The 21847-nt window shown below is 39.9% G+C and overlaps 1 protein-coding gene across 6 annotated transcripts in view; it reads left to right on the top strand.

The window, feature by feature from the left end:
- Nucleotides 1-21847, top strand: part of CCDC178 (coiled-coil domain containing 178) — a 166339-nt gene that overhangs the window by 32894 nt on the left and 111598 nt on the right. For all 6 annotated transcript variants that reach the window (XM_070747714.1, XM_070747710.1, XM_070747709.1 and 3 more), the window contains 8 exons: nucleotides 1506-1648; nucleotides 4218-4371; nucleotides 5854-5949; nucleotides 6055-6191; nucleotides 9081-9264; nucleotides 11229-11291; nucleotides 14622-14783; nucleotides 15916-16029. In XM_070747714.1, coding sequence (XP_070603815.1) covers nucleotides 1506-1648; nucleotides 4218-4371; nucleotides 5854-5949; nucleotides 6055-6191; nucleotides 9081-9264; nucleotides 11229-11291; nucleotides 14622-14783; nucleotides 15916-16029 — 1053 coding nt within the window. The remainder of the gene's footprint in view (nucleotides 1-1505; nucleotides 1649-4217; nucleotides 4372-5853; nucleotides 5950-6054; nucleotides 6192-9080; nucleotides 9265-11228; nucleotides 11292-14621; nucleotides 14784-15915; nucleotides 16030-21847) is intronic.

Below are 21847 nucleotides of genomic sequence, written 5' to 3'. Positions count from 1 at the left end.
TGGGTTTCTTCCCGTGTAGGATTTGGAAATTTCTGGCGACGTTTCGACGAGGTCCCACTCGTCATCTTCAGGCTGGTGTTTCTTTCCTTGTATATATGTTTTCGTAGATTTTCACGGGTATATGTATGTAGATTGTTCTGAGTTCGGGTTTTATAGTATTTTATAGTATATAGTATTTACAGCAGCACGAAGCTTACAATTTCAGCCTGATGATGGTGAATGTGATTTCACCGAAACGTCGCATAGACATGCAAAATATTACACGGGGCAAAACCCGAACTCAGAACAATCTACATATAACAGACACCCAAGAAATATCTATGATTCTGAGCAGTCATGTCTGTAACGGGAAAAAAGAAAAAAGAAACTGATGTGTCAGTAATAATACCATCAGTGTCTATGAAGAGGTTAAAGGGGAACAAATGACAATATGAGCAATTTCAATGTCATCATACAAATGCAACAAATCTGGCAAATGCTATAAGTGATAGTAGTATTTGTTGGATAATGTTATTGTATGAGTGCTGTTTTAGCACTAGTATCATTTGTTACTATTTGCAAAAAGTTTGAACAAATATTAATTAAAAGTGTTAAACATTTCTTAATTTTTACGTTTCATGTTACAGCTATACTCACATATATTGTTTTGGCTAGCAGCAATTGGATTATTTATTTGATTTCTTATCTCCAAATCATCATTCTGAAAAAAATAGCATTTGGGGATACAGAAAATAATATAAAAAGAAGTTTGTGCTTACCATACAAATATACTGAGATAATAAATTCACAATATGTTAGTGAAATAAAAATGTGATGTTGGGTAATTTTATTACAGTAGATTAGCCTAATTAACTCTTTCATTGTATAGATAGTCCTTGACATATGATCACAATTGAGCCAAAAAATTCTGTTGCTAAGTGAGACATTTATTAAATAATTGTCCCATTTTATGACCTTTTTTGACACAGGACAGTGAATCACTGCAGTTGTTAAATTAGCAATAAGGTTGTTAAGTGAATCTGGCTTCCTCATTGACACTGCAAACATCATAAAGATAAACCAGTTACCAAGTGTTGGAATTTTGATCACATGACCATGAGGATGCTTTAATAGTTATGTGTGAGAAAAAGTCATAGGTCATGCCATTGTAACTTTGAATGGTCGCTAAATGAATTGTTGTAAATTGAGGACAACCTGTTTTAGGTTATTGGATCATAATCTTTATTCTCTATAGCCAAGGGAAAGATTCTAGTTTCTTTTTGGAAAAATAGCTAGGTGACTATATCTGTGTCCACAGTTTCCTAAAGAAACTTATATATGCGTGCACAATGTTATGTAGATTTAATTCCATTAAACTAAATTGGTTTATTTTAGGAAAATAGATGCAGGAATGATGAATGCAGAATTAAAATAATATCTTATTATGGTCCTTGAGTATTGTTATCATAATCCTTATGATATATTAGTTTTATGTTGTAAATTAATTTCTGGGGTTTTTTTCAAAGGCAAGAGCTCAGTATGATGTTGTTCATCAGAAATATTTGGAAGTGCAAAAGTTGCATGAAGAAAAAGAAGAAGAATGTGAAGCAAAAAGACAATATATGTTTGAGCAAATAGAAGCTGATGAGACTATATTAAGACAACTTAGGTAAGTACTGTATATCTTAACTTTTAAAGATAATTATTCTTCAGGCAATTTCCATTTATACATAGAAAAGATGAGTCCCAATATAACAGATCTTGATTCTTTTTGAAAGATTAGATTAGATTAGATTTATTGGATTTATATGCCGCCCCTCTCCGCAAACTCAGGGCGGCTCACAACAATAATAAAAAAACAATACATAATAACAAATCCAATGCCCACCAATCTAATTACAATTTAAAATTAGTAATGTCATAAAACAATCCCAATATATATAAAAAACAGGCACTCAATCAATCAACAAAACAACATGGGCAAGGGGGAGGTGTTTTAGTTCCCCCATGCCTGACGGCAGAGGTGGGTCTTAAGGAGTTTACGAAAGGCAGGGAGGGTGGGGGCAATCCTAATCTCAGGGGGGAGCTGGTTCCAGAGGGTCGGGGCCCCCACAGAGAAGACTCTTCCCCTGGGTCCCGCCAGACGACATTGTTTAGTCGACGGGACCCGAAGAAGGCCGACTCTGTGGGACCTAACCGGTTGCTGGGATTCGTGCGGCAGGAGGCGGTCCCGAAGATATTCTGGTCCGGTGCCATGAAGGGCTTTATAGGTCATAACCAACACTTTGAATTGTGACCGGAAACTGATCGGCAACCAATGCAGACTGCGGAGTGTTGGAGTGATATGGGCATACTTAGAGAAGCCCATAATTGCTCTCGCAGCTGCATTCTGCACGATCTGAAGTTTCCGAACACTTTTCAAAGGTAGCCCCCTGTAGAGAGCGTTACAGTAGTCAAGCCTCGAGGTGATGAGGGCATGAGTGACTGAGCAAAGCTATGTTGTATAAATATAAAGAATATTTAGATTCTTCCGTTCAACCTTATCCAATTCTCAGCCAGGGCAAATCCCTGCAAGGTTTTGAGAGAATAAGAGAAATAGTAGAGCTTTTGCTAAAGGGAGGAAAAGAAGTAATTGGTAAGGATTAATTAAGGTATTAATTTAAGCTACTATGTGATACAGGCAAAGCTTGTAGAATTTTCTTGTAGCCAGAAATGAATGAAGAATGGATTCTGGAAGGTTTTGGGTTTTTTTAAAAAATCTCTCTTACACTCTGTACAGGAGGGAGGAAGGGCATAAGGAAGGTGAGCTAGTGGATCTTGCCATGCTGAGTTGCAGGGAGAGGGAGGAAATTAGTCCAGTATGTCAAGTTGGTTGCTACTGAGGGGATGAAGAGAAAGAAGGAGGAATACGTACCAGCCTTGTCCTTCCATCCCTTCCTTCATCTTCCACAGTCAATGTCTTTGGTTTTTCCTAGCTTTTCCCCTTCTATGAAAGACACCTGCTACATCCACTTTGTTCATGGCATGAACCAATACATCTTAAATGTATGTTTAATTTCAGGCATGGACCAGCCAAAAACAACTGTTTTGTGTACAGAATTTTTTGGGAATTCTTAATTATTATATAGGAAAAAAGTATCTTTTATCAGTGATAGCACTCATAATTTAGGCAATATGTCTAATTACAACAAAACAGTTCTATGACTTGGGAGCGTAACGTCTGTGTTTATGATTAGTGTTGGGCGAACCGAACTTGCAAAGTTTGGGCTTATGCTGAACTTTGCAGTGTTCGACATGCCGAACCCGAACTTTTTTAAAAGTTTGGGTTCAGTGTTCGGTGTTTGCTCGAACACCGCAAAGCTCCGCCGCTCAGGAGGAGAGTGGGGAATCCCATTGTGGGATTCCCCACCTCCTTTTGCTTGTGGCGCTGCAAGCAAAAGAAGGTGGGGAATCCCACAATGGGATTCCAGGGGCGGGGCTTTGACGTCACGGAGACTTCTTCCTGGCCGGCTGAAACGGGGAGGAAGGAGTCTCTGTGACGTCAAAGCCCCGCCCCCGGAATCCCATTGTGGGATTCCCCACCTCCTTTTGCTTCCAGCACCACTGCGGCATCCTTTTCCATAAAAGTAAAAGGAAGCAAAAGGAGGTGGAGAATTCCCCACCTCCTTGTTTATTTTTACGGAAAAGGACGCCGCAGTGGCACTGCTGCTGTTCAGGTTTGGGTTCGGCGAACTTACCGAAACTCCGCTGCCAAGTTCGGTTAAGTTCGCCAAGCCCGAACTTTGTTGGGTTCGCCCAATACTATTTATGATATATTATGCTTAGCAGTTCCCTTAATTGTATGTCATTGAGGATTATCAAAAGAAGGAATTTAAAATCAGAAATTCCTCACCATATTAAACATCAAGTTTTGATGAATGTCTGGATTGGATCCTATCTACTAGGAGCAGAATTCTACTCATGAACAGGGTTTTCTTCCTATCCTTTCTTGCTGCAGGTTTTTTTTTTCATTAGCAAAAAATCCCCTTTCTCTGTATTTTGGAGGATCTTCTAGATGGAAATGAATGAAATTTACATGAATGCTAGAATTTGAGAATATACTGTTGCTACATTTACTAACGTTATAAAATAAACTATGGTTATATTGAGATTGATGGCACTGCAATTATAACAGTAAATGTTCACTTGATCTTTAATTCATTTGGAGAAATAGATAATTTATTCTTGCTGCTTTTTAGGGATGAGTTAAAAGAGACTGATATGTTATATGCTGACACCATTGAAAAGATACAAAGATTGAGGGAGGAAATACTGGAAAATGAAAATCGCCTTGAAGAACTAAACAAACAAGAAGCAGATACAAAAGCTGACTTAAATTCTTGGCGTGATAAAGTGAGATTTAAATATTAAGTGTAGAGCATGAAAAATTCAAAAATAGAGTAGCACATGAAATACTACAATTGTAGCTACTAAAGACTTGGGCAAGTTGCAATCAATTAATAAATGTGTTCAATCGTGCAGTGAAAATATTTAATTAAAAATCACGTGCATTCTATTTTGCACATTCCAACATCTGTATCCAGCATGTTTTATCAACTAGGTCCTACAGATCCCAACAGGTTCCATTGGGGTTAACATCAACATTGTTTTACCCCTCCTCAGGATAGGTGCCATTAAGTTTACATATATAACAGATAATTAAGGACACAGACTTATTTATGGAATTAATCCCATTTAGTGACGCTTCCTAATAAATGTTTACATGTATATACATTTAGTCCTCCATAATTTTGATATCAACATAATTTTTATTGATATTGTAACTGTTCCTGTGAATATAAATCAGCTAGCTAAAATGGCCCATCAATAATGAGAAGCAACACACAATTATTTCCTTTTTTTTCTCTGCTCTACAGAGCTGAGGGAGCTCACCTGAATAATATAGGACAGAGCTTCATGAGGAAAGAAAGCTGACAGCTCCACAGTTCATTTACAAGAATCTTTTCTCACTTTGTCAGGGTTCTTCTGTGAAACAAAACGAGGACAATTTGGGATGCAAGATAGATGCAAACATATGTTGTATCAAGTGATAAACGTATCTAGTCCAGCATTCTGCTTCCTCAGTGGCAAACCAGATGTGTCTCATGTTGTTTGTCCATAAGCACAGTAATTACTGTCTCATTCATGTTGTTCATACCAGACCTTGAAGAGCTGAGTAGGGTCCAGAAGAGTTATAAAAGTAACCAAGAAGCTTGAGCAATTCTCCACGAGAAGATTTATAACTTCAGGAACATTTCAGTTTAGGACTAATGCAGATCAGGAGATTTATATACTGTACATATAGTCTTTGTAAAATTATGTATCATATAAAGAAATTATATATGCATAAAGAAAATATAAGAATTGGGGTCATCGAATAAATCTAAATGGTAAAACTGAGAAAAGGAAATTAATCACACAGAAAATAGTTAAGATTATGTGATGTATCTGCATAAGATGTAGCAATATCTATCAATTTAGATTAATTTTGAAGTTGATTCTATAAATTTATAGAAGATGTGGACTTTAGTGGATTATATTTGGAATACCAACATAAATATAAGTATGTTCCTTTTGCATCCTTATATAATTTCTTTTTATTTTTCTCAAGGTCCATCACGCCACAATTGAACATAATTTTTAAAGAATATTTTGCTAGTCCTTTTATTTTTCCTTTTTATGCAGACACTTACTAATGAAGCTACATGTGTTGATACAGTTTTTAAAAAGTTTTTGTGACAATAGAATGTTTTTAAAGACTACAATAATGTTATCATGAAATACGTTTATGATATTGTTTCAAATCAATGTTAAATAATATATTTTTAATATTAGGAAAGACGTTTGAGGTTGAAAGTTTCAATACAAGCAAGTGAAAACAATCAATTGCTAGAGGAGTTTTTGAAAGAGGTGACGATTATGCAAACCTCAGTAAGTTTTGGCATTCACTTATTTAAAGTGTTTTTCCATTCAACTCATGCCATATTAAATTATGCCTTTTCATAATTATTTATATGCTATGTATATTATCTATAGAAAACCAATAAAGAATCTGATCTACAAAAACTGAAGGATAAGCTTGAAAATGATCTTCAGCGGTTTGATAGTTTGCAAAATGAAATCGAACATCTTAAATATGAAAATTCTACATTTATGTACAAATTCAGAGACAGGTAAGTGGCACTGTGTTAACACCTTGTTTGTTCCTTTGTTTGTTTGTTTATTATATTTATATGCCGACCATTGCAATAGGACTCAGGGTGGCTAACAATAATCACAAATACTAAAATAAATAAGAAGCACAACAGTAATAAAACAACAATACTGTAAAATACATAAAGACCTAAAAAGTGATACATCCCATAAATAGTTTAGCCCTGAGCCATTTACGGCTTTAAAGATGATAACCAATACTTTGAATGGCGTCTGGTGACTGACTGGTAACCAATGCAGTTCGCGTAAGGTTGGAATGATATGGGGTTTTTTTTAATTTTTTTTTATTGATTTTGAAATATAAAACACACACACAACAAATAACAGGTGCTCAGTGATTAGTGGCTGCCACCAGACAACATTCGTACCCTTCCACCAAAATGGGGGCATATTTTATATACCATTTTAACTCAAGAGCAATATATCTATTTACATATTATAAAGTGATTCCAATTTATTCCTTGTAGCTTGGTCTCGAATTCTACTGATCATATGTTCTCTTATCTTGTCCCATCGTCCCATCAGTTCCCGCAGATCAGTTTCATTGCCCGAGTTCATCCTCTTATCCATAATCTCAAATTGAATATGGTACACCATGTATCAGTACCAATTTTGTATTGTCCATTTTGTCGCATCCTTCCAACCCAAGACTATTACCGCTTGAGCGCTTTCTATCACTGCTTCTTTTATTTCTCTAAATTCTTCCATCTTGTTGCTTTTAACTAATAATGCCATTTTCTTTGTAATTGTCCATTTTATATTTAACATCCTATTGATATCCTCTTGCACTTTTTCCCCAAAAGTTCTGCACTACCGAGCATTCCCAAAACATATGCATAAATACTCCCTTATCTTGACACCCATGCCAACTGATATTTTTAACATTGTGCTGAAAGTATGCAAGTTGAACGGGTGTGTGATATGCTGGAATGGTATGGGCATACTTTGGTACAGCCATTATTGCATGAGCCTCTGCATTTTGCAGCTGAAGTCTCTGAATGCTCTTCTATGGAAGATCCATATAGAGTGCATTGCAATAGAGTGCATTACAAAAGGTGAGGGGTGATGAGGGTGTGGGGAGCGCCTCCTGGTCAAGGTAGGGCTGTAACTGGTAGACAAGTTGAACTTGTGCAAAAGCCCCCCTAGCCACAGCTGTCAACACTCCAAGTAGCATCTGAGAAATAAATCAGTTCCAGTCCACTTCTCTCATCCAAGGTTTGATTTATTAACAGAGCCATGTTGGTTACACTGTTGCCATTCCAATACTAACTTCCTTCTAGTACCCCACCCAGGTTAAGTTTCATCCCTCATCCCCACACTCACAAGTTTATTGTGAGGACCAGTCTGGTTGTAGGGATTCCACCGACTTCATCCTTAGATCTGCTGCTGCAGAACAAAAGATGACCTTGGATTCTAAGAAAGGAATTTGTTCTGGCTAGTAACTGTCCCTCTAATGCAACTACCCCTCCCAGTAACCATGATACTCTTCTACTTTGGCAGGCCAAAGTCTCTAACTCCAAATGATGGCTTCAGCCTGACAGTAGCCTCAGATGTGGATTTAGGAGCACACCCAAGTTGCGAACCCTATCTGAGGGGGAAATTTCATCCCCCCTCTCAGCACCAAAGATGGACAGATGGAATAGTCCTTAGGAGGGAGGACCCATAACCACTCAATCTTGTCAAGGTTGAGTTTTAGCTTTTTCTCCCATCCAGACCCTCACAGCTTCCAGACACTGGCACATCACCTCCACCATTTCACTGAACTGACATGAGATGGAAATGTACAGCTGAGTGTCATCAGCATACTGTTGGTAACTCACTCCATGTCATTAGATGATCTCACCCAATGGTTTCATGTAGATATTGAATAGGAGAGGAGAGAGGACTGACCCCTGAAGCACCCCACAAAGGAGGGGCCTAGGGGTCAAATTCTATCCTCCTATTAACACCGACTGTGATCAGCCAGAAAGGTAGGAGGAGAACCACCATAAAATGGTGCCTCTACTCAAACAAGGGATCTTCTAATGAAAGCTTTGAAAGTATTCTTTGCATTCGCTAAATTTGCAGATCAGTTGTTACTAAGTTGATCTGCAAATTTAGTGATTGCAAGGAATTATTTTCCAGCAGCTAACTAATTAAAACCAAAGATCTAGGTTTGATGCTATATGGTGCTTGGCTAAGAGTCTTCAAGGTAATTTTGAAGCAATTTAATCCAAATTCTTTAAAAAATTACTATGAGTTTCTTATTGAACTTTCAGTGCTCTAATATGATTAGAATTAGGCTGGATTTCCCTTAGAGTTCAATTAAGACTTAGTCGTCTTAGATTCTAGCTGAAGCAAATATGTTAGGAAACTTCTTTAGTCCATCTCATCTTGCTGCATAGGTATCCTTCCAACCTAAGAAGACATATTATTGACAATTTACTCTGGTTAAGTCCAACATCTTCATCACTGTGCCATATAACATCTCTCAATTATATCTGTTCTCTTCTAGCTTTACTCCATACTGATATAAAAGCCAAATCTTTGTGATTCCTAGTAATTTCATGTTCAAATGGTTTTCTTGATAATAACCCTAAAATGCCTTCTGAGATGTTTTTTCAAATTTCTAATTTAGCCTATAGTTCTTCAAATGTCTGATTAGCGTTTGATTACATTAATAATGGTAAATCGTGTTTTATTGTTTACTCTATAAATATGTTAAAAATATTATGTGAGTGAGCTCCTAATTATGAAGGATGAAGCAAACGGTGACATTTCTTTATAAAAGCATAACTAAATATGCAGCATTTCTAAACTACTAAAAAAGTGCTAATATTATAAGCAGTTTTTAAATTTGTTTTAAACAGTGCAAAAAGGAAAATGGGATACCAATCAGAAATTCAGGTTTTGCAGAAAAATATTCGTAGGCTGGAAGAACATTTAAAAAAAGTAAATAAAGACCTTTATACTGCTGAATTGGCTTATGACGATGCCAAAACAAGACTGGACCAACTGAATGACGGTATTATTAAAGAAAAATCACGTTTCCAGGTTGTTTAATTCTACTGAATTCTTATTGTGTTTAATTATAAGAAGTTAAATAATTGCATTGAACAGAATAGAATACTACTGCATTAATCCAATTTTGTATTTTTAAAAAATGTTTTTTCTGAAACCCCCCTTCCATGTTTTCATGAATATTTATTTCATTTCTTTGAAAAAATTCACATCTGATTCTTTTTTCTAGCTCCAGAAGCTTGCTGGGTCACTTTTTCTACTATGTTTTAAACCAGATTTTGCATTATTCTTTTCTGTCGCATTATTTGTAAACCAAGGGACAAACAAAAAAAAGATATTTGCAGATAGACTTTTACATCCATTGCTATTGAAGAAGTTTATTGTATTCTTTATACAACTTTGACAGGATGTCAAAATCTTCACCTAACATAAGTAATCATTATAGTTGAATTTTATTAAGGTTTTTTATTATTTCAAATTTCTATAATTGAAAATATACGTCTTATAGAATTAAAAAGTAAATTTTCTATTAATCAGGAAAGAGAAAGACATAATATGTATGAAAGAAACTAGAATAATTTTTAATTCAGGTATGATCCATCTGCTATCCCACAATCAATAAGAAATATTAGTAACTAAATAAAGAGCCAGTTTGGTGTGGTGGTTAAGGTGCTTAGAACAGAACAGAATAGAGTTCTCATTGGCCAAGTGTGATTGGACACAATGAATTTGTCTTGGGTGCATATGTTCCCAGAGTACACAAAAGAAAATATACATTTGTCAAGAATCATGAGATACAACACTTAATGATTGTCATAGGGGACAAATAAGCAATCAGGAAATGATATTAATAAAAAACTTAAGAATACAGCGGTACCTCTACTTACCAACACCTCTATTTATGAACTTTTTTAGATAAGAACCAGGTGTTCAAGATTTTTTTTGCCTCTTCTCAAGAACCATTTTCCACTTACAAACCCAACCCTGCAAAACTGTAACCAGGAAAGGCAGGAAGAAGCCACCATGGGGCCTGTCTAGGAATCTCCTGGAGGAAACAGGGCCGGAAAAGGCAGGGAGAAACCTCCATGGGGCCTCTCTAGGAATCTCCTGGGAGGAAACAGGGCCTCCACCCTCCCTGTGATTTCCCAATCGCACACATTATTTGCTTTTACATTGATTCCTATGGGAAAAAATTGCTTCTTCTTACAAATTTTTCTACTTAAGAACCTGGTCATGGAAGGAATTAAGTTTGTAAGTAGAGGTGCCACTGTACAAGTAACAAGTTACAGTCAAGTTACAAGAATACTTTTTTTACTACAGTGATTTCTTTGCAACATTATACAAGTTCTAATACTGTTTCAAATAACTTGCCAATTCCCTTGTACCCTAAGACAAATTTTTAAATGTTTGGGTAACTAAAAAAGAAAGAAGCAATTTGATTACCCACTTCTTAAGGCTAAGACAGAATAACTGGCCCAGAGTCACCTATTTAAGATTTGGGTCTAAGATGGGACTAGAACTCAGTCTGTTGATTTTCAGGCCAGCATCTTAACCATTAAGCCAAACTGTCTCTGGGAAATTACTCTAATTATTTCCATTAGTGGAAAATAACCTATATAAGTTCTAGCATTGGATTATTGATACCTTCCCATCAGTAAAAGCTGGACATTCTGGGGGTTTTTTAATGTTGCATTTTCTTCCTGAAGCTTCTCATATGGGGGTGGGGTGGAGAAACCAAAGGATCAGTTGGAATGCTTCATTGAAGCAATCTTGTACTATGGTATTAATAATTAAAATTTTGTAGAAATAGTGACCCAAAAGTTAAAAATGCTACAGCCAATCTTTAAAGAGCATAGGTTAATGAAATGCTTAAATTGGTTAGTTACAAAAGTAATCCAACTGATCCCTTTTTCATCTGATTTGCAGATTATTTTGTGGTAGTTTCTGTACTTTTTTGTCTACTCCTATTGATTGCATTTGTTCTATTTATGTTATAGAATTTGGAAGAGAATATTAAAAAACAAATTAGAGATGAAATAAGTGCATGGAAGCTGACCCAGGTAAGGAAAATAACTTTTAAAATATTAGTTCAGATTATATATATATTATATATATTTATATATATATTTGTTTTCGTAGATTTTCACGGGTACAGATATGACGGTCTTGGTATATTCGGGTTTCTTCCCGTGTAGGATTTGGACATTTCTGGCGACGTTTCGACGAGGTCTCACTCGTCATCTTCAGGCACGCCTCATCTACAACCATTAACTAATCAGCATACCTCAGCTACATCAACGACCCCAATTGTTACCCCACTGACTCACCAGGAAGTTTCTACACAGCAGGCAATTGCTGAGCCATCAAACCACACCCAGCCACCAGTATTTATAGAAGGAATGCAGCTCAGGTCTCGCAGTGTTCGCCTGAGAAGAAGGACAGAAACACCAGCCTGAAGATGACGAGTGAGACCTCGACGTTTCGGTGAAATCACATCCACCATCATCAGGCTGAAGTTTCCAAGCTTCGTGCTGTTGTAAAATGTAAAATTTTACAACAGCACGAAGCTTGGAAACTTCAGCCTGATGATGGTGGATGTGATTTCACCGAAACGTCGCATAAACATGCAAAATATTACACAGGGCAAAACCCGAACTCAGAACAATCTACATACATATACCCGTGAAAATTTACGAAAACAAATATATATATATATATATATGTATATGTATATATATATATATACACACACACACATACACACACACACACACACACACACACAACTGTATAATTTATGACATGATGTATGGGAAGATTGCTTGAATACCAAGTTATGCACAGCATTAAAATCATTTCACTAAATTATGAGTACTTTAAAAACTTTAAATTCTTCTTTAAAGAAGAATTTATGCAAAGCTGTTTTTTTGCATGTCTGTTTTTCTTGCCTTGCAGGGAAGGAATCATCAGCCCTAGATGACCTTATGACCTTTCTTTTTAAACCCATGAATACAGTGATCCCCCGGTTATTGCATCCCCGACCATTGCGAACAGGGTAATTCGCGATTTTTCAACCCGGAAGTCAAAACACCATCTGCGCATGCGTGCCCTTTTTTCTATGGGCACGCATGCGTAGATGGTGCCCGGCAGATCAGCTGCTGGGCGGCTTCCCTGGGTCTTCCCCCTCTTGCTGGCGGGAGGGCGAGCAGCGGGCATCAGCAAGGAGTTTCCCCACCGCCCACGCAAACTCCTTGCTGCCGCCCGCCCTTCGCCCGCCCACACCGTTCATTCTCGCCGCTTTGGAGCTGAGTCCTGAAGCGAATTCGCTTCAGGACTCAGCTCGAAAGCGGCCAGAGCGAGCACGGACAAGCCGTTCGCTGGCGCTAGCTCTCGCCTGCCTGCCCGCTAGCGAGGAGCCGCCTGCCTGCCCGCTAGCGAGGAGCCGAAGATTGGGGGCGGCGCGGCTGTTTTAAAATGTCGCCACCAGCATGGGGGGGCTTGCCAGCACCCCCCGGACCCCCAACCCGGGTTTGGGGGGCTGCTAGGAAGCCCCCCATGCCGGCGGGGACGTTTTAAAACACCCGCGCGACTTTCCAATGAGTCCCGAAGACAAACGCGTTGTCTCCGGGACTCATTGGAAAGTCGCGCGGGTGTTTTAAAACGTCCCCGCCGACATGGGGGGCTCGCTAGCACACCCCCGAACCCCCAACCCGGGTTTGGGGGTGTGCTAGCGAGCCCCCCATGTCGGCGGGGACGTTTTAAAACACCCACGCGACTTTCCAATGAGTCCCGAAGACAAACGTGTTGTCTCCGGGACTCATTGGAAAGTCGCGCGGGTGTTTTAAAACGTCCCCGCCGACATGGGGGGGCTCGTCTTTGGGACTCATTGGAAAGTCGCGCGGGTGTTTTAAAACGTCCCCGCCGACATGGGGGGCTCGCTAGCACACCCCCAAACCCGGGTTGGGGGTTCGGGGGTGTGCTAGCGAGCCCCCCATGTCGGCGGGGACGTTTTAAAACACTCGCGCGACTTTCCAATGAGTCCCGAAGACAACGCGTTTGTCTTCGGAACTCATTGGAAAGTCGCGCGGGTGTTTTAAAACGTCCCCGCCGACATGGGGGGCTCGCTAGCACCCCCCCAAACCCCCAACCCGGGTTAGGGGGGTGCTAGCGAGCCCCCCATGTCGGCGGGGATGTTTTAAAACACTCGCGCCGCCCCCAATCTTCGGCTCCTCGCTAGCGCTGCGGAAGTAAAAACACCATCTGCACATGCGCAGATGGTGTTTTTACTTCCGCAGCGCTACTTCGCGAAAACCCGCTCGTTGCGGGGGGTCCTGGAACGGAACCCTCGCAACGAGCGGGGGATCACTGTACATCTCTTTTTTCACTCAACCCCTATGCATTCAATTTGAAATAGATTATCTAGAACATATTTTTACACCTGGGCTCAATCTAATAATGTGAAAAAATGACATATGATATATACAGGAAGGAGGTTTTTTATTTTTTAATTTAAAAACATCTTTGAATTTAAATATAGGACAGAAAATTTCATAGGCATCTGATAAAAATCAAGATTATGAAAGAAAACAATGATTCAGTTTGGATAATGGAATCATTATAGCATTTCATTTGGATGCTCCAGGTTACGGAAGTGTATAATTCCCTCTGTTATTACTATTAGTCTTATTATCTTAACTATCACCCATCTCCTCCCACTTACGACTGTATGACTATAACTTGTAGCTTGTATTATTACAATTTATATTAATATTGATTGTTTCCTGATTGCTTATTTGTAGCCTATGACAATCATTGTGTTTTATCTCATAATTTTAAACAAATGTATCTTTTCTTTTATGTACACTGAGAGCATATGCACCAAAGACAAATTCCCTGTGTGTCCAATGACACTTGGCCAATATAGAATTCTATTCTATTCTATTCTCCATTGCCTACTATTCCATCCAGCAGCCCAACAGAAAAGTAACATTGTGAAAAACTGACTATAAAGATATGACATTTTGAAAAACAATTGTAATGATGTTAGTAGCATATTTTCTACCAGGAATCAGGCAGTTTCAACTACAACTTCCATATTTCTACCATAGCAGATTTTGTAATTCAAAGTCTTTTTGCATCTTCTTCCCAGCTTGCTCACAGGAATCCATCATTTAAGAAATTATTTAAAAAGCATAAATCTTGGAGACTTTTAAAATTACCATGAAAATGCAATGGTATGCTTAAAATATAGTGTGTGGATATTAAATGTTTCATTCAATGTCTGTCTCAGATATGTACTTTTGAGAAACTTAAACTGTCTATTTTTGGATATCTCCCTTTAGTTCAAGTACTTCACTAAACATTTTATAAACTCTTGATTTTATAAACAGGAAAGAATTAGAGAACTAAAAGCAGAGTTAGAAAGAAAGAAAAGGGAGCAAAACAAACTAGAGGAAAAGTTTAACAGTAAATTAAAAAAATATGAGCTGCTTTTAGCTGAACAAGAAGAAATACTGGAAAAAAATAGAAATGTACACAACGAACTTACTGAGGTAAGTTAAATAAGAACATGTTGAAATATTGCTCCATTATGCTTCCCCTGTTAAGTGCTTTTGCATTTCCTTCACAGAATATAATGGAACACAAATTGGCATTTGGAATAAATCAACATTTCAGTATGAAATTAAATGTAAAATAACTTCTCTGGAGTTATTTATGGCATCAGTGATACGAGAAAAAAGTGATTGAAATAATTATATTTTCAAAATGGCACATTAATGGCAGTAATTAATGCTATCAGCTCATACCCAAGGGACAAAACTCAATAGAATCAATGTGATAAAGGCCAAAAGGCTTATTAGGAATGTGCGAGCAATTGTACATGTTTGTTTTTACTTGTACATATGTTTTAGTGAAAGCTAGTATTACGTAAGCATCCTCATTTTAAGAGTAAATTTTTTTATGTTTGGTTACTTAACTGTTAATTAAAAATGTCCATCACTAAGATCAGTGCCACCCTCTATAGTCCATGGCTTTTGGATTTTATTAGGGCCTAGGAACCTGATCTGCTAAATTATTAAATCAGCTTACTCCGCAGGAAACACCGCAAGTTCAGTTTCGCAGCCACTATCTCCAAGAAGTGGAGTGAATGACATTCTACTGGTGGGAACTTTTCCCTAATCCATCTGCTTAGATGTAGTGATTTTCTCCATCTTTTCCGTAGCCATGATAACTTGCCAGGCTCCACTGTCTTCCTCAGGCTTTCTGAGGGCTGGCTTCATCGTTTTCTTTACACTCGGGCACAGCAGTGAAATTTACTTACCTTTCCTACTGGTTCAGAAGCACATACTTCATGGCGTCTGGGTGGTCCAGGTGGGTGGGCGCAGCCTGGTACACCCGAACTGGGCTGAACCAGTAGCATTTCATCTATTCTGTGCCAGGTTTTGGCCAGAGAAGTAGGAGGAGAACCACCGTAAAACATAAAACCATCCGGAGGGAGCAACTGACTGACTCTATGGATGAATAAAGTTCCGTAGTAGAAACATTGGATAGAACTGTTGCTAAGGATTCGAGAAACCTGGCCAATGACTGCATGGAAGTGATAAAGTTTAATAACAAATATATCAGACTTCATTTTGATTAGATTCTATTATTGTTTTTTGGTCTGCCATTTGTATTTTTCAGAAAATAGCCGAATTAACTGAGAAGATCATTGAACTTGATGAGAAGGAGGAAAATGTGAAAAACGAATTAGAAAATAAAAAGAAACATTTTCAGGACCTATTAAATGATAAAAAGGTGAATGTTTTAATAATAGCATTAATACATTTTGTTTATTTTTAAATGCTAAACAGATGCTTGTCGTCTCTTATTTTGAATATATCTAAACCTTTCTCTATGTGGTACAGTATTCCTTTCCCTTTCTTAAATGAACTTAATCATATCCTTAATCCTGAGCTGGAGTAAAATACATATTCATGTTGGGGTCACTTCTATTTATTTCTTATGAATATGGGGCCTTTGAAGAAAGGAAGGAAAAAATTAGTATGAGGAAGAAAAAGTTTTCAACTCTCATAGAAATAGCCTGCTGATTATACCTTTGCACAGCAGATGGCATCTTTTTGTAAATTATGGTAGATGTTTACTACTGTACTTGTCTATATTAGCAAATGAGATATTCTGGCTACTATTATGAATACCGCATTTATATGAATGTATTTATAATTGCAGGCTTTTGTATATAATGTCTTATGTGTATTATTGTTGTGTTGCATTGGTTTTTATTGTGCATTTTTGTAAGCGATTGAGAAATTAATGTGGCTAACCAGGAGAGTTCACATCTATAATTTAATCAAAACAATGATTTTAATCTTACTCTAGAGTCCCTAATTCTTTTTTGAATAATAATAAGGACAACAGCTGCATTGATTAAAGTCCCTTACACCCATGGGTAATTGGAAAAAATTGAAAATTATTGTATCCTAGAATACAGAATAATGAAAAATTGCAATCGCAAATAAATCTAAACGTAGTCAGGGAAATTGTAATCTGAACACCGTTAGCCCTACCACTCAGCACTCAGTACTTTTCATATCCATATACTGTATTTTTATCATTGCAAGCTATCCTTGCTTCTACCATCCCCATGGATCAGCTCCAAAACCCAATCAGCTACTTAGTTTCATATGGTCCCAGGATGATACAGTATTTTGCATTTCCTTTACAGGAAATTGCACAAATACAGCACCAAAAACAAAAAAAAAGCTCTGTTGTATTACCATGTTAACATGGAAAATACCTCCAGAACAACAATGAGAAAAAGAGTTGTTTGCTTGCTTGCTTGCTTGCTTGCTTGCTTGCTTGCTTGCTTGCTTGCTTGCTTGTTTACTTACTAAATTTGTATGTCACCCATCCCACTGTCAAGTAAAAGCACCTGTCATCAAAGCAAAAATGCAACACATTAAAACATTAAATATTAAAGTTAACAGAAATTAGGTACAATGTGGATAGGGATAGGATGTTCTTCTTAATCCATTAACCATCTTCAGCATAGAATGCCCCATCAGGGTATCCAGGCCAATCAACAGAACCAAGTTTTGAGCCTCTTTATGAGGGCCAAGAGGGTGGAGACATCAATACCTCAATAACTAAATTGTTTGCCAACCCCAGTTCAAACTATGGGGCTCGCCCAGAAAGTAATGCACCACATTTTTTTTCAACAATTATTTATTGAACATAATGAAACTTACACACAAGAAAGAATGATGTTTCTTCTACACTCCCTATTTTTCCATGTAATCTCTGTTCCGTTCTATGACCTCCCTCCAGCGAGACACAAGGGCATGTATGCCTTGTCAGTAACACTCCTTGTTCTGGTCACTAAGCAATTTCTGCACTGTGCGAATCACCTCTTCACCCTCACCCTCTGTGCCCAGTGACTAACCATACTTCTGTTGACTGCAGATTGTCCATAAACTGTACACAAACATTTGTGAACGTTCCCAATAGTTTCTTTCTCCGCAGTGAGAAATTCATGACGACACGCTTCTTGTAACATACATCACTTACAGACGTCATTTCAAAACACTGCTGCAGCTGCGCTATCTGTCTGAAGAAATGCAAAATTTACACACTCACTCCTGACGATTCAAATAATGTACAGTGATCCCTCGATTTTCGTGAAACGCTATACCACGGTTTTTCAAAAAATAATAATTTAAAAATAGTCCGCGTTTTTTTTTCTACACCACGGTTTTTCCCGCCCCGATGATGTCATATGTCATCACCAAACTAACGTCTGCCAATGCTGATTGGACGAAATCTCGGCCAATCAGCTTTGCCATCGCAAAAAAAAAGCAAAAATTTCGCCCGACTGCTGATGGACAGAAATCTCGGCCAATCAGTGTTGTTTGCCCAGCGTGCTGTGGAACTTTTGGAACTTGTTCAGACTTGTTGGAAGATGGCTCCTAAACGTTGCACGCGGAGCGGAGGCAGCGACGCTAAAAAGAGCAGGAAGATGCTGACAATTAAGGAGAAAATTGAACTTTTGGACATGCTGAAAGAGGGACGCTCTTATGCAGATGTTGGTCGGCATTATGGGATCAACGAATCGAGTGTGCGATACATTCGGAAAGACGAAAAGAAGATAAGGCAAACTTCTCTGATGACATTCAACAAGGCTGCAAAAAGAATGGTGCCTAGAAACAAATGCCTTATGAAGATGGAAGCTGCTTTGTCCGTGTGGTTACAAGACTGCCGCAAAAAGAGCATTGCTTTGGATACCAGCACCATACGGACAAAGGCACAGCAACTGTACAACCGTCTTGCAAACACAGAAGGAGGCGATGCAGATGAGGGAAACGCAGGTGAGGGCTGGGGTTTTTTATTCTGTCATTATTTAAGTGCTTTTTAAGAAAGGAAGGAGGGAGGGAAGGAAGGAAGGAGGGAAGGAGGGAGGGAGGGAAGGAAGGAGGGAAGGAAGGAGGGAAGGAAGGAGGAAAGGAAGCAGGCAGGGAAGGAGGGAAGGAAGGAGGGAGGGAGGGAAGAAAGGAGGGAAGGAGGGAAGGAAGGAGGGAAGGAAGGACGGAGGGAAGGAAGGAGGGAAGGAAGGAGGGAAGGAAGGAAGAAGGAAAGGAAGGAGGGAAGGAAGGAAGGAGGGAGGGAAGAAAGGAGGGAAGGAGGGAAGGAAGGAGGGAAGGAAGGAGGAAAGGAAGGAGGGAACGAAGGAAGGAGGGAAGGAAGGAGGGAAGGAAGGAGGGAGGGAAGAAAGGAGGGAAGGAGGGAAGGAAGCAGGGAGGGAAGGAGGGAAGGAAGGAAGGAAGGAGGCGGGCATTTACCATAATGCTTTCATTCAAGTCACTTCTCTCTCCCTTTCCTGTCATTCTCTGCAGATGCAGGTGCTGGTGAAGGTGCTGATGACTCTGAAGACCCCCAGCCATCAACATCTTCTGCTTCTTCAGCCCCATACACATTCACAGCAAGCAAAGGGTGGTTCGAGAAATTTCAACGGCGCTATGGCCTGAAGAGTGTGTCATTGCATGGAGAAGCTGCCTCAGCAGATACAGGTGCAGCCGAAAAGTACGTCCAGGGCACGTTTAAAGACCTAATTGAAGAAGGGGGCTACCTTCCAGAACAGGTGTTCAACATGGACGAAACAGGCCTGTTCTGGAAGAGGATGCCTTCACGGACTTTCTTGATGCAAGATGAAGCCAAAGCCCCTGGCTTTAAGGCCATGAAAGATCGGGTGACTTTGATGATGTGTGGGAATGCAGCAGGCTTTTTGATGAAGCCAGGGCTAATTTATAAGTCACGAAATCCAAGAGCCCTCAAGAACAGAAATAAGAATGCATTGCCAGTGTACTGGATGCATAATCCTAAAGCATGGATTACAAAACCCCTCACGCGGGACTGGTTTCATCAGTGCTTCATCCCACAGGTGAAGGATTATTTGGCTGGCAAAGGACTCAATTTCAAAGTGCTTCTCCTAATGGACAATGCTGGAGGCCATGATGACCTGGCACATGAACATGCTGGGGTGCAAGTCAAATTCTTGCCACCAAACACCACATCGCTTATCCAGCCGATGGATCAAGGTGTTATCCGTGCATTTAAGGCACTGTACATGCGCAATTCCCTTGGAAGCATCGTGGAAGCAATGGATGCTGATGAAAACTTCACATTGAAGGCCTACTGGCGTCAGTACACGATTGCATCGTGTCTGAAGAACATTCAGAATGCCTTAATGGATATGAAGTCACAGACAATGAATGCCTGCTGGAAGAAATTGTGGCCAGAAGTGGTGCATGATTACAAGGGATTTGCTCCCGAAGAAATTCAAGATGCTGCAGTCCAGAACTCTGTGAAGCTGGCACAGGCACTGGGTGGAGAAGGCTTCGTTGACATGACACCAGATGAAGTCAATGGTTTGCTTGATGAGCATGGCCTACCGCTGACAGACAAAGGTCTGGAGGAGCTGACCAGGTCAGCGAGTGAAGAAGAGGAGGAAGAGGAAGCTGAACAAGCTGGGGAAGAAGAAGATGTTGGCCTAACGCTTGAGCGGCTTGCAGAACTGAACAGAGCTGCTGCACATGTACAACGCATGGTGGAACTTTGGGATCCCAACATGACTCGCTCTATACAATTTAAGGCCTCCCTTGACAACACCTTTGCACCATACAGAGCCATGTTAGCCCAGAAAAAGAAACTGCGCCAACAACTGCCCATAACTATGTTTGTCACGAAAACCAAGAGGTGTGTCACACCATCACCTGCAGCGTCCATTGTAGAAGTGCCCGATGAAATGGTGATAGAAGAAGATCCCGAGTTATCCTAGTTATGCTAACAACCCCCCCAAAAAAATGTAAATAAATATTGTTATCATTTATTATCAGGATGACTAAGTGTCTTATTCAATGTGTACAGGTACAGGTAGAGGTACTGTAATGGGAAGGGGAAATGGTAATTAAGGGGATGGGAAATGGTAATTTATGGGTTAAAAGTGTTGGGACTGAGTGGCATACAGAAGAATGAATGAATGACTGAGTGAATGAAATTCAAACACAGGTGAGGGCTGGGGTTTTTTATTCTGTCATTACTGTACAGTATTTAAGGAGGGAGGGAAGGAAGGAGGGAAGGAGGGAAGGAGGGAGGGAGGGAATTAAGGAGGGAAGGAAGGAGGGAAGGAAGGAGGGAGGGAGGGAAGAAAGGAGGGAAGGAGGGAGGGAAGGAGGGAGGGAAGGAAGGAGGGAGGGAAGGAGGGAGGGAGGGAGGGAAGAAAGGAGGGAGGGAAGAAAGGAGGGAAGGAAGGAGGGAAGGAGGGAAGGAAGGAGGGAGGGAAGGAGGGAAGGAGGGAGGGAAGAAAGGAGGGAGGGAAGGAGGGAGGGAAGGAAGGAGGGAGGGAAGGAAGGAGGGAAGGAGGGAGGGAAGGAAGGAGGGAAGGAAGGAGGGAGGGAAGGAAGGAGGGAGGGAAGGAAGGAAGGAGGCAGGCATTCTAAAAGCCGAGAAGCCGTTGCCGCCAGTGCTGCTGCAGGAGGACTCGTGCCCCAAGAAAGCCGGTGAGAGGGGCGAATCGGGCGGGGGGTAGCGACGAGGAGGCCGGAGGCGCTGGGGGGGTGGCCGACATTAAAAACAACCATTGCCAGCCTCCGCACTTTCGTCGCTCCCCACCTTCAACTTCAAGCCCTTGCGCGGCCATGGAAAAGCGGCGCGCATGCGCAGATGGTGTTTTTACTTCCGCGCCGCTATATCGCGGATAATCGATTTTCGCGGGAGGTCTTGGAACGTAACCCCCACGAAAATCGAGGGATCACTGTATATCTAAAGTTTCACATTCGTACCAGTACTATAGTCTGAGAAAAAAAATGTGGTGCATTACTTTCTGGGTGACTTTCATATATGATTGAGCTCCATGTAGTTTCAGAATAATCTTTTCCAAGTAGATGGGGGTCCCCCTATGCATTCTTCCTGACAGTGAAAATCACTTGTTTGTTTGTTTGTTCATATTTATATGCCGCCCTTCCCCACAAAGATTCAGGGCGGTGAACAACAATAAAATGGATACAAAGTGAAAAGGCCCCACAATAAAAGCATTCATCTATCCTTCATTCATCAGTAGGCC

This window comes from Erythrolamprus reginae, chromosome 3, assembly GCF_031021105.1.
Source record: "Erythrolamprus reginae isolate rEryReg1 chromosome 3, rEryReg1.hap1, whole genome shotgun sequence".
Lineage (NCBI taxonomy): Eukaryota > Metazoa > Chordata > Lepidosauria > Squamata > Dipsadidae > Erythrolamprus > Erythrolamprus reginae.
This window is presented reverse-complemented; position numbering and strand designations above follow the sequence as displayed.